The sequence below is a fragment of the Festucalex cinctus genome, chromosome 13, assembly GCF_051991245.1.
Source record: "Festucalex cinctus isolate MCC-2025b chromosome 13, RoL_Fcin_1.0, whole genome shotgun sequence".
Taxonomy (NCBI): Eukaryota; Metazoa; Chordata; class Actinopteri; order Syngnathiformes; family Syngnathidae; genus Festucalex; species Festucalex cinctus.
The window spans coordinates 9,705,001-9,717,886 of record NC_135423.1 but is presented as its reverse complement, the minus strand read 5'-3'; the positions used below and the strand labels follow the sequence as shown (position 1 = coordinate 9,717,886).

Here is a 12,886-nt window from a genome sequence, read left to right as displayed (position 1 = left end):
TCATATGTGAGAAAAATGAAAACTGGACGGAATATTTCTTCATAGGGATGCCCTGATTATCACCTTGTTTGTTTCCCCCCCCCAAGTCAATTGTTTTGACTGTTATCTGCCGATACGAGTCTTGATCCAATAGCTCAGTAATGCATTACCAAGACAAAAAGAACTCCTCCAAATTATCTTATTTGTAAAAATTCAGATGAAGTTTTCCTAACATCACAACTTTTTATGGTTCAAATAAACAAGAAAATCTGTTGAAATTGTGAAAATTCCAAAATCTGATCATTTTCAGCCAATAGCGATCATCTGAAAATCACGTGATCGGATCCCGACACCAACTCGACTTCTCAACAAGAATTCAGGCAAACTTTCACAAGTTGTTGACTTGGCAAATGGGACGGAACGTGCGACGGTCCCGCTTTTAAGACCTCAATACAAGCACGTTGAAAGGATATGGAACGTATTTGATTTGTGGCTGCTGAATGAGGCGACAATGTTTTGTGCTTTGCGTTTCCTCGCAGGTAGAAAAAGCCTACAAGGGAAAAGTAAAAGTACATATTTACATTTGTTTTACTGAAATATTTTCTAGAGGTTTTCTACACAATACTTACCATGATGTTTTGTGTTTTTAAAATCTTGCACGCATTTCTGAAAAACTAGAACTAAACCTAATACAAACTTAGCTAAAATGACAAATTTTGAAAAAAATTAAATAAAATTAATACAAATTAACAAACTCACTCTAGGAATGAATTAAAATTAACTAAATTAAACAAAAAAAAGTCCAAATAAAGTAATAAAAACTCGAATGAAAATTCCAAAAACTAATGTAACTCAGGTTTGGAGTATTATTATTTTCTTTATTTAATTTTATAAACCTAAAGTAACCGTTTTTGAAGGGGGAGAGAAAAGATGAGCATTTTATTTGTTGCTTTTCAAGCTAAAAAAAAAAAAATCTTTAAAAAAAAAAAGAACAAAAAAAATGTTTTCAGAAAAGGGAAAAAAAAGTTGTCTACTTGAGGAATGACCCTGCATTTGTCAAGGATTTTTCCAGAAATAGATTTTTTATTTTTTTTACATGCGTACACAAACACACGCATGAATGGTCTTGTGAGTCACTGTCAACTTTTGTTTTTGTTTTTTTTCCCTTCCCAGGTTTGACGTCGGCTCTGTCAAAGATTTTTTTATTTTGAGAAAGAAGACGACTGAATGGAAGAAGCTTTTTTTCTTTTTTTTTGGCCCCTGCTGCTCAGCAGGCACAAAAAGGGACCACGTTTTAGGGCGTTATCCCCCCCCCCCCCCTTCTCTTTGGCGGGAAAGAGTAAAAGCAGGAGAGGAAGGACAACAAAGACTGAATGTTTTGCATCATTTGCACTTTTTCTATCCGCGTCATCGGACCGTCCACAAGGCGCCAATATGGATCATCTTTGTGGCATGACCACACGTGTGCGCACGCGCGTCGACGTCAACGCAATCATCAGCAGTCGGTCTGCAAAATAAAGGTCGGTCGCCGTCGGAGCGACCGATCGGACGAGCAATCACGTGCACAGACAAACAAGTGCCTTTCCAGCCACTTGGCCTTCATCATCATCATCTTTTGATACCAAAAATCAGTGTATGCGCTGTGTGTGTCATTCGTGTGAGCGAGTGTGTGTTAATTTAAGACGATGCAATGTGTGTACAGTTGTATTTAATTGCTGCTCAATGTGTACAGATTTCATAATTAACAAACGCAAGCCACTTTTATTTTCGTAAATAAATGATCAAAAGCAAGCTTGGCTCAACTTTATGTGTGCGTGTGCGTGTTCGTGTGTGCGTGTGTGTCTTTTATTTGACGAATGACTTCCTGCTGCAAAACATTTACAAGTCAACTTGTTGCTTCCTTCACGTGCATTTTTTTTTTTTTTGCTCAACAGCTGCTACACAAAACTGTGTATGTGTGCGTATGTGTTTGTCTTGTTTGACTTCCTGTTGATTTTTTGCAAGCTTTTCTGAACTCAACTTGTTTGTTGGCTACGACGGCGTATTAGAGCCACGTAGAAATATATTTTTTTAGACGGCGGGGGCAAATACAACGAGAAAAAAAGTGGCAAATTTGCCATTTTTTAATATGATGAGAAAAAAAGTAGCAAATATGCCACTTTTTAATATGACGAGAAAAAAAGTGGCAAATTTGCCACTTTTTAATATGATGAGGAAAAAAAAGGCAAATTTGCCACTTTATAAACTGGCAACTATAATATTATTAATCTCTGCTGAAGCAATTAGTATCTCCTTGTTTGAAAACCCAACCGAAAAATACATTTTAATGACTTCTTCCATCGTAGACATTTTGCAAACTGTGACTTTGTGTAGCATGACACATGCGTTTCCTTTCTGCCGGCACGACACTTGACACAAGCAGCCACGAGACGAGAAACAAATTGTCATATTAAAAACAGGAAAATTTGCCACATTTTAATATGACGAGAAAAAAAGTGGCAAATTTGCCATTTTTTTCCCCGTCATATTAAAAAGTAGCAAATTTGCCACTTTTTTTTTCGTTATATTGCCCCCGCCCTCTAAAAATATATATATTTCTACGTGGCCCAAATACCCCATCAGAGTTGGCAAATTTGGTGGTTTGCCAGTCAAACCTTTTTTTTTTTTTTTTTTTAAATCCTTCTCGTGTCAAGTTATGATTCCTGCAGCTTGCAGGTCACATGATCATTTTGCATTAACACTCGCTATCGGACATCCGCGTTCGTGTTTGTGTATGCGTGTGTGTGCTTGTTTGTGAGTGAAAGGAGGCCTCAACTTTTCCATCATGACTCTCGTTCCTGCTAGAACTTTTTTTTTATTTTTTTTTTACTTTTACTTTCTTTTCTTCTTGTCATAACACGTGCGTGCATAGGTGTAGGTGTGCGTGTGTGTGTGGTTAAGAATAAAGTCATGATGGACATCTCACATGAGAAGGAGGAAGTGCACATAAAAGGAGAACACACGCACACACACAGGGCCATAAAATACACCCTCACACAGCTGTCATCACTTGGTCACCCTCCGCGACCTTTGACCCACATCCAAACTTTTTCCCAGCCCGTCAGCTGACAGTCAACCGTGTGTGTGTTTGCATGTTTGTGTGTAAGTAGATGTGTGTCTTATAATTGTGTTCTATATTTTTTTCTATATTTTAGCATTGAGCGAATTGCTTTCACAACTTGTTAATCTGCAGTTGGATTGTCATGCGAAATGTTAGCATAGCACGTTAGCATTTAAAGCAAGACTTTTTTTGTGACAAGGCGCAACAAATCTTTTTTTTTTTTTTTTTTTTTTTTTTTTAACTCCAATTTTTGTTGTGGCGAAGACAAATGGCCGTCAAGACCTCCAGCCGAGCGCCAGTCTTCACTTTTTTGTTATGGCTCGTCCTCCGCTTGTTTTCCTCCTCCTCATTCCCGCCGGCTTCCTCCTAGCATCCGCCTCCCGCTGACCTTTGACCTCACCCTCGGTGGGAACGGTGCACAGACTAAGAATCGGCGTGACGGTCACGAGGGCAACGCGCCACCGCCGATGTGATGACAATAACAGAGCACACCTGTCGACACACGCACACGCGCATGCACACACACTAAATCAAATCTCAACAATATCTTTATTGGCATAAGTTCATATGACATAAACATCACTTTTTTTCTTTTGAAAGGAAAAGTCCTCAGATAAAAAAAAAAAAAGAAAAAAAAAAGAAAGAAACATGAAAAAAATGGTTGAACTCAGCATGATGTTGTTTTGTGTGCGTGTGTTTATTGTCCTCCAACGTGAGCTTGCAGGAATGTTAGCCTGGCTGAGCACTTGCCAACAGGAAGTGGCTCCCTGATAACTTTTGACCTGGACTATGCACACCAAGTGTAACTAAGTGTGTAGTTGTGTGCACGTGTGCACGGCTTATTATATACATGGACGTTTAAAAACACCTTACTATAGATCGTAATTCAAAAAACAAACGCTTTACTATGCTGTACATGGTCGTTTAAAAAAACAAAAAAAACAACGCCCTGGTCGTTTTTAAAAATGGCTTACTATTTATACATGTTCATTTTTAAAAAAGCACGCCTTACTATACATGGTCGTTAAAAAACAAAAAACAAAAAACGACTTACTATGCAAAAGCATGCCTTACTATACATGGTTGTTAAAAAAAACAAAAAAAACAAAACGCCTTACTATACAAAAGCACGCCTTACTATACATGATCTTTAAAAAAAAACAAAAAAAAACGCCTTACTATACATGGTCGTTTTTAAAAAAGCACGCCTTACTATACATGATCTTTAAAAAACAAAACAAAAAAAACCCGCCTTACTATACATGGTCGTTTTTAAAAAAGCACGCCTGACTATACATGGTCGTTAAAAAAAAAAAAAAAAAACACAAAAAAAACCCCGACTTACTATACATGGTCGTTTTAAAAAAGCACGCCTTACTATACATGATCGTTAAAAAAACAACAAAAAAACAAACAAACAAAAAAACAAAAAAAAAACCGCCTTACTATATACATGGTCGTTTAAAAAAAAAAAAAAAAAAGCCTTACTATACATGATCGTTTTTAAAAAATCACGTCTTACTATACTGTACATTAGGGGTGTGAATTGCCTCGTACCTGACGATTCGATTCGTATCACGATTCACAGGTCACGATTCGATTCGATACCGATTAATCCCGATACGAATTTCTAAGTCGATTGTTGCGATTTTTTTTCATTCAAATTTAGAAAATACTAATCAGTAAGCTTGTAGAGTGTAAGATTTATATGAAAATGTATTATTTATTTATCTGAAATTTCAGTCTTATAGAGGTTGTAATCTGTTTCATGTTTAAACAGCATTAAAATAAAATATTAAGGCTTAATGTTCCGTTCATATAACATTCTTCCATGCTTAAGGTGTGAATCCTAAAAAAAAATAAAAAAATAAAAAATAAAAAAATTAAAAAAAAATTTAAAAAATCGATTTTGCCTATTATTGAATCGATTCGAGAATCGCGCGATGTAGTATCGCGATATATCGCCGAATCGATTTTTTTTAACACCCCTACTGTACATGGTTGTTTTTTAAAAAAAACGCCTTACTATACATGGTCTTTAAAAAAACAAAAAACAAAAAAAAACGCCTTCCTATACATGGTCGTTCTAAAAAACACTGTCGTTTTTAAATAAAAAAAACCTTACTATAAGGTCGTTTAAAAATAATGCCCTGGTCTTTTTCTAAAAAAAAAATAAAAAATAAAATAAAATAATATAAAAAAATAAAAAACACCTTACTATATGTGGTTGTTAAAAAAAACGCCTTACTACTATGTATTTTATTTTTTTAACGGCCAGTTATAGTAAGGGATTTTTTTTTAACCGACAAGTATAGTAAGGCTTTTTTATTTATTTATTTAAAAAAAATCAACCATGTATAGTAAGGTGTTTTTTAAGGTGTTTTTTTGGGGGGTTATTTTTGTTTTTTTAAAACAGTCATGTATAGTGTTGTGTGTGTGTGTGTTTTTTTTTTTTTTTTTTTTTTTAAGAAAAAAAAAAAACCTGACTCAGGGAATTTGAAACTGTCAATTGTCATTGCTGCACTGCTAATGTGAAGGATATGCAGATATGTGTCAAATATTTTGGCCCTCTGGGGGCCCCTGCCTTGCCTAATGGCAAACTACGCTTGTGTGTGTGTGTGTGTGTGTGTTGTTGGTCCATTGGCACGAGCAGCTGCTTCCTGTTTCCTTCTGCTCCAAAAAGTGATGTTGTGTCATGTGACAGGAAGTACAATCATGCAGTCTCCATTTGACTTCCTTTCTGACCTTTTGACCTCCCATTTTCTGCTCTCAGGACATGCCTGACAGGTGAATAACTACAGCAACTGGTCACAAACAATGCTTAAAAAAAAAAAAAATAAATAAATAAAATAAAAATAAAAAAAAGTCAAATATCACAAGTAACAATCAGCTAAAAAAACATATTTGAAATCCTAACCTTAATTGTAAACAGTACTTTTAAACTGTGCATCATGGTTACATCCAAACTATCTAAACTATGTTAGCATTAGCATGTAGCATTTGTGTGACCAATGGAATTTTTTTGTGCCACTTTCACTTTGCGCACGTTCCTGGAAGTCGCTTGGAGTGATGATAACGAGCAAACAAGTTAGCGCTTGTGTTGGCCTGGTCGCGCTCCGCTCATGAGCTGGAATGTTCCGCCACCGTTCCACTTCCTGTTTGACGGGCAGCCTGACTGGTCGCGCCTCTCGGTGCAGGTGCATACGAGTGCATTCCAAGCATTTCCATGTGTCAACCCATTTCCTTGCAACCTATTGTGTCTCTATTTGCTCGCTCTTACATGGACTGCGACCAGTCGGTCGTTCATCTCAAATCCATTAGTTCATTGTGTCAATTTTGGCCCTGAGAGTCACAAGTGAGTGACCATTCAGTTGTTTATGCAATGGCGTCCAGTTCTTTTTCGACATTGCCGAGTTAATTATTTGTGCAACTGGCCACTGCACCCATACTCTGAGTGGACCCTTGATTAATCCCCCACCCTCATTTAAAAAAAGAAAAGAATAATGAAAAAAAAACAAAAAACAAAAAACACCTTACTATACATGGTCGTTTTTAAAAAAAATCACGTCTTACTATACTGTACATGGTTCTTTTAAAAAACGCCTTACTATACATGGTCATTTTTAAAAAAGCACGCCTTACTATACATGGTCTTTAAAAAAAAATTTTAAAAAAATAATAAACACCTTACTATACATGGTCGTTTTTTTAAAAAAAGCACATCTTACTATACTGTACATGGTTGTTTTAAAAAAACCCTTACTATACATGGTCTTTAAAAAAAAAAAAAAAAAAAAAATGCCCTATTATACATGGTCGTTTTTAAAAAAAGCATGCCTTACTATACATGGTCGTTTAAAAAAAAACAAAAAACGCCTTACTATACATGGTCGTTTAAAAAAAAAAAAAAACGCCTTACTATACATGGTCGTTAAAATAAATAAATAAATAAATAAATAAATAAAAATGCCTTACTATACATGGTCTTTAAAAAAAAATAAAAAACCACCTTACTATACATGGTCGTTTTTTTTAAAAAGCACATCTTACTATACTGTACATGGTTGTTTTAAAAAACGCCTTACTATACATGGTCTTTAAAAAAAATAAAAAAAATAAAAAAATTGCCCTATTATACATGGTCGTTTTTAAAAAAAGCATGCCTTACTATACATGGTCGTTTAAAAAAAAAAAAAAAACGCCTTACTATACATGGTCGTTTAAAAAAAAAAAAAAACGCCTTACTATACATGGTCGTTAAAATAAATAAATAAATAAATAAATAAATAAAAATGCCTTACTATACATGGTCGTTTAAAAAAAAAAGCAAACAAAAAAAAATGCCTTACTATACATGGTCGTTTTTAAAAAAAAGCACGCCTTACAATACATGGTCGTAAAAAAAGAATAAATAAATAAATAACGCCTTACTATACATGGTCGTTTTTAAAAAAAAGCACACCTTACTATACATGGTCATTTAAAAAAAAAAAAAAAAAAAAAAAAACGCCTTACTATACATGGTCGTTTAAAAAAAAAAGAAAAAAAAAGCACGCCTTACTATACATGGTCTTTAAAAAAAAACAAAAAAAAACAAACAAAAAACGCCTTACTATACATGGTCGTTAAAAAAATAAAAATAAAAAAAAATAAAAGAATGCCTTACTATACATGGTCGTTAAAAAAAAAAAAAAAAAAAAAAAATGCCTTACTATACATGGTCGTTTAAAAAACAAAAAACAAAAACGCCGTTTCCAACGCAATTTCCATCGGATGGCAGTTGGAGCAACGCGCACGATTAACTGGTGACAATAAAGAAATGACTCGCTTTTTTTTTTTTTTGTCACACTTCGCGCACGCTGTTAAGCCATGTTAGAAGGTACAGTATCAAATAACACATGAAAATGAAAAAAACAAAAACAAAACGCTAGCGGTCCCAAAAGTACACTTATGACAAACACCACAACATCTTGAGCTAGTTAACCGTCCAAACACGTTCGCGCTTCCTAGCGTGTAGAGGGCGTCGTTTTAAAAAAAAGCACGCCTTCCTATACATGGTCGTTTTTAAAAAAACAGAAAGCCTTACTATACATGGTCGTTAAAAAAATAAAAATAAAAAAAAATTAAAAAAAACGCCTTACTATACATGGTCGTTTTTTTTTTTTTTTTTAAAAAAAGCACGCCTTACTATACATGGTCGTTTAAAAAAAAAAAAAAAAGCCTTACCATACATGGTCGTTTTTAAAAAAAAGCACACCTTACTATACATGGTCATTAAAACAAAACAAAAAAAACAACGCCTTACTATACATGGTCGTTTTTTTTTTTTTTTTTTAAAAGCACGCCTTACTATACATGGTCTTTAAAAAAACCAAAACAAAACAAAAAAAAACAAAAAACGTCTTACTATACATGGTCGTTTTTAAAAAAAAGCACGCCTTACAATACATGGTCGTAAAAAAAGAATAAATAAATAAATAACGCCTTACTATACATGGTCGTTTTTAAAAAAAAGCACACCTTACTATACATGGTCATTTAAAAAAAAAAAAAAAAAAAAAAAAAAAAACGCCTTACTATACATGGTCGTTTAAAAAAAAAAGAAAAAAAAAGCACGCCTTACTATACATGGTCTTTAAAAAAAAACACAAAAAAACAAACAAAAAACGCCTTACTATACATGGTCGTTAAAAAAATAAAAATAAAAAAAAATAAAAGAATGCCTTACTATACATGGTCGTTAAAAAAAAAAAAAAAAAAAAAAATGCCTTACTATACATGGTCGTTTAAAAAACAAAAAACAAAAACGCCGTTTCCAACGCAATTTCCATCGGATGGCAGTTGGAGCAACGCGCACGATTAACTGGTGACAATAAAGAAATGACTCGCTTTTTTTTTTTTTTTGTCACACTTCGCGCACGCTGTTAAGCCATGTTAGAAGGTACAGTATCAAATAACACATGAAAATGAAAAAAACAAAAACAAAACGCTAGCGGTCCCAAAAGTACACTTATGACAAACACCACAACATCTTGAGCTAGTTAACCGTCCAAACACGTTCGCGCTTCCTAGCGTGTAGAGGGCGTCGTTTTAAAAAAAAGCACGCCTTCCTATACATGGTCGTTTTTAAAAAAACAGAAAGCCTTACTATACATGGTCGTTAAAAAAATAAAAATTAAAAAAAATTAAAAAAAAACGCCTTACTATACATGGTCGTTTTTTTTTTTTTTTTTAAAAAAGCACGCCTTACTATACATGGTCGTTTAAAAAAAAAAAAAAAAAGCCTTACCATACATGGTCGTTTTTAAAAAAAGCACACCTTACTATACATGGTCATTAAAACAAAACAAAAAAAACAACGCCTTACTATACATCGTCGTTTTTTTTTTTTTTTTTTTTAAAGCACGCCTTACTATACATGGTCTTTAAAAAAAACAAAAAACAAACAAACAAAAAACGCCTTACTATACATGGTCGTTAAAAAAATAAAAATAAAAAAAAATAAAAAAAACGCCTTACTATACATGGTCGTTTTTAAAAAAAAGCGCGCCTTACTATACATGGTCGTTTAAAAAAACAACAAAAAAACGCCTTACTATACATGGTCGTTTAAAAAAACAACAAAAAAACGCCTTACTATACATGGTCGTTTAAAAAAAAAAAAAAAAAAAAAAAAAAAAAACGCCTTACTATACATGGTCATTTTTTTTTTTTAAAAAAAAGCACGCCTTACTATACATGGTCGTTTTTTGTTTTTTTAAAAAGCACGCCTTACTATACATGGTCATTTTTTTTAAAAACACGCCTTACTCTACATGGTCGTTTAAAAAAAAAAAAAAAAAAAAGAATGCCTTACTATACATGGTCGTTTTTTTTTTTTTTTTTTTTTAAAAGAACGCCTTACTATACATTGTCGTTAAAAAAAAATAAATAAAAAAAAAAAAAAAAACACCTTACTATACATGGTCGTTTTTTTTAAAAAAAAAAAGAACGCCTTACTATACATGGTCGTTAAAAAAACCAAAACAAAACAAAAAAAAACAAAAAACGTCTTACTATACATGGTCGTTTTTAAAAAAAAAGCACGCCTTACTATACATGGTCTTTAAAAAAAAACAAAAAACGCCTTACTATACATGGTCGTTTTTAAAAAAAAGCACGCCTTACTATACATGGTCGTTTTTAAAAAAAAAGCACGCCATGGTCGTTAAAAAAAAAAACCAAAAAAAAAAAAAAAACGCCTTACTCTACATGGTCGTTTAAAAAAAAAAAAAAAAATGCCTTACTATACATGGTCGTTTTTAAAAAAAGCACACCTTACTATACATGGTCGTTTAAAAAAAAAAAAAAAACGCCTTACTATACATGGTCGTTTTTAAAAAAAAAGCACGCCTTACTATACATGGTCTTTAAAAAAAAACAAAAAACGCCTTACTATACATGGTCGTTTTTTAAAAAAAAGCACGCCTTACTATACATGGTCTTTAAAAAAAAACAAAAAACGCCTTACTATACATGGTCGTTTTTTTTAAAAAAGCACGCCTTACTATACATGGTCTTTAAAAAAAAACAAAAAACGCCTTACTATACATGGTCGTTTTTAAAAAAAAGCACGCCTTACTATACATGGTCGTTTTTAAAAAAAGCACGCCATGGTCGTTAAAAAAACAAAAAAAACAAAAAAAAAAAAACAAAAAAAAAAAAACGCCTTACTCTACATGGTCGTTTAAAAAAAAAAAAAAAAAAAAAAATGCCTTACTATACATGGTCGTCTTTTTTTTTTCTTTTTTTTTTAAACGCCTTACTATACATGGTCGTTTTTTTTTGTTTTTTTTTAAAAGAACGCCTTACTATACATGGTTTTTAAAAAAAATAAAATAAAAAAATTAAAAAAAAAACACCTTACTATACATGGTCTTTTTTTAAAAAAAAAAAAAAAAGCACGCCTTACTATACATGGTCGTAAAAAAAAAAAAAAAAAAACGAAAAACAAAAAAAAAAAAACGCCTTACTATACATGGTCGTTTTTTTTAAAAAAAAAGCACGCCTTACTATACATGGTCGTTTTTTTTTTTTTTTTTTTTTTAAAGCACGCCTTACTATACATGGTCATTTTTTTAAAAAACACGCCTTACTCTACATGGTCGTTTAAAAAAAATAAAATAAAAAATGCCTTACTATACATGGTCGTCTTTTTTTTTTCTTTTTTTTAAAAAACGCCTTACTATACATGGTCGTTTTTTTTTTTTTTTTTTAAAAGAACGCCTTACTATACATGGTCGTTAAAAAAATAAAAAAATAAAAAATAAAAAAAAACGCCTTACTATACATGGTCGTTAAAAAAATAAAAATAAAAAAAAATAAAAAAAACGCCTTACTATACATGGTCGTTTTTTTTTTTTTTTTTTAAAAGCACGCCTTACTATACATGGTCGTTTAAAAAAAAAAAAAAAAAAAAAAAGCCTTACCATACATGGTCGTTTTTAAAAAAAGCACACCTTACTATACATGGTCATTAAAACAAAACAAAAAAAACAACGCCTTACTATACATGGTCGTTTTTTGTTTTTTTTTAAAAAGCACGCCTTACTATACATGGTCTTTAAAAAAAACAAAAAACAAACAAACAAAAAACGCCTTACTATACATGGTCGTTAAAAAAATAAAAATAAAAAAAAATAAAAAAAACGCCTTACTATACATGGTCGTTTTTAAAAAAAGCACACCTTACTATACATGGTCGTTAAAAAAAAAAAAAAAAATGCCTTACTATACATGGTCGTTTTTAAAAAAAAGCGCGCCTTACTATACATGGTCGTTTAAAAAAACAACAAAAAAACGCCTTACTATACAGGGTCGTTTAAAAAAAAAAAAAAAAAAAAACGCCTTACTATACATGGTCATTTTTAAAAAAAAAAAAAACACGCCTTACTATACATGGTCGTTTTTTGTTTTTTGTTTTTTTTAAAAAGCACGCCTTACTATACATGGTCATTTTTTTTAAAAACACGCCTTACTCTACATGGTCGTTAAAAAAAAAATAATAAATAAATGCCTTACTATACATGGTCGTCTTTTTTTTTTTTTTTTTTTTAACGCCTTACTATACATGGTCGTTTTTTTTTGTTTTTTTTTAAAAGAACGCCTTACTATACATGCTCGTTAAAAAAACCAAAACAAAACAAAAAAAAACAAAAAACGTCTTACTATACATGGTCGTTTTTAAAAAAAAGCACGCCTTACTATACATGGTCGTTAAAAAAAAAAAAAAAAAATGCCTTACTATACATGGTCGTTTTTAAAAAAAGCACACCTTACTATACATGGTCGTTTAAAAAAAAAAAAAAAAAACGCCTTACTATACATGGTCGTTTTTTAAAAAAAAGCACGCCTTACTATACATGGTCTTTAAAAAAAAACAAAAAACGCCTTACTATACATGGTCGTTTTTTAAAAAAAAGCACGCCTTACTATACATGGTCTTTAAAAAAAAACAAAAAACGCCTTACTATACATGGTCGTTTTTTAAAAAAAAGCACGCCTTACTATACATGGTCGTTTTTAAAAAAAGCACGCCATGGTCGTTAAAAAAAAAAAAAACAAAAAAAAAAAAACAAAAAAAAAAAACGCCTTACTCTACATGGTCGTTTAAAAAAAAAAAAAAAAAAATGCCTTACTATACATGGTCGTCTTTTTTTTTTCTTTTTTTTTTAAACGCCTTACTATACATGGTCGTTTTTTTTTGTTTTTTTTTAAAAGAACGCCTTACTATACATGGTCGTTTTTTAAAAAAAAGCACGCCTTACT

At 31.9% G+C, this 12,886-nt stretch overlaps 1 protein-coding gene across 1 annotated transcript in view; it reads left to right on the top strand.

The window, feature by feature from the left end:
* dlc (deltaC) overlaps window positions 1–1,770 on the top strand; it is a 103,944-nt gene extending 102,174 nt beyond the window's left edge. The window contains exon 10 of the mRNA XM_077541338.1: window positions 1,153–1,770. Within this exon, the coding sequence (XP_077397464.1) occupies window positions 1,153–1,158 (6 nt within the window). The 3' untranslated portion in view covers window positions 1,159–1,770. The remainder of the gene's footprint in view (window positions 1–1,152) is intronic.
* The last annotated feature ends 11,116 nt before the right edge of the window (window positions 1,771–12,886 follow it).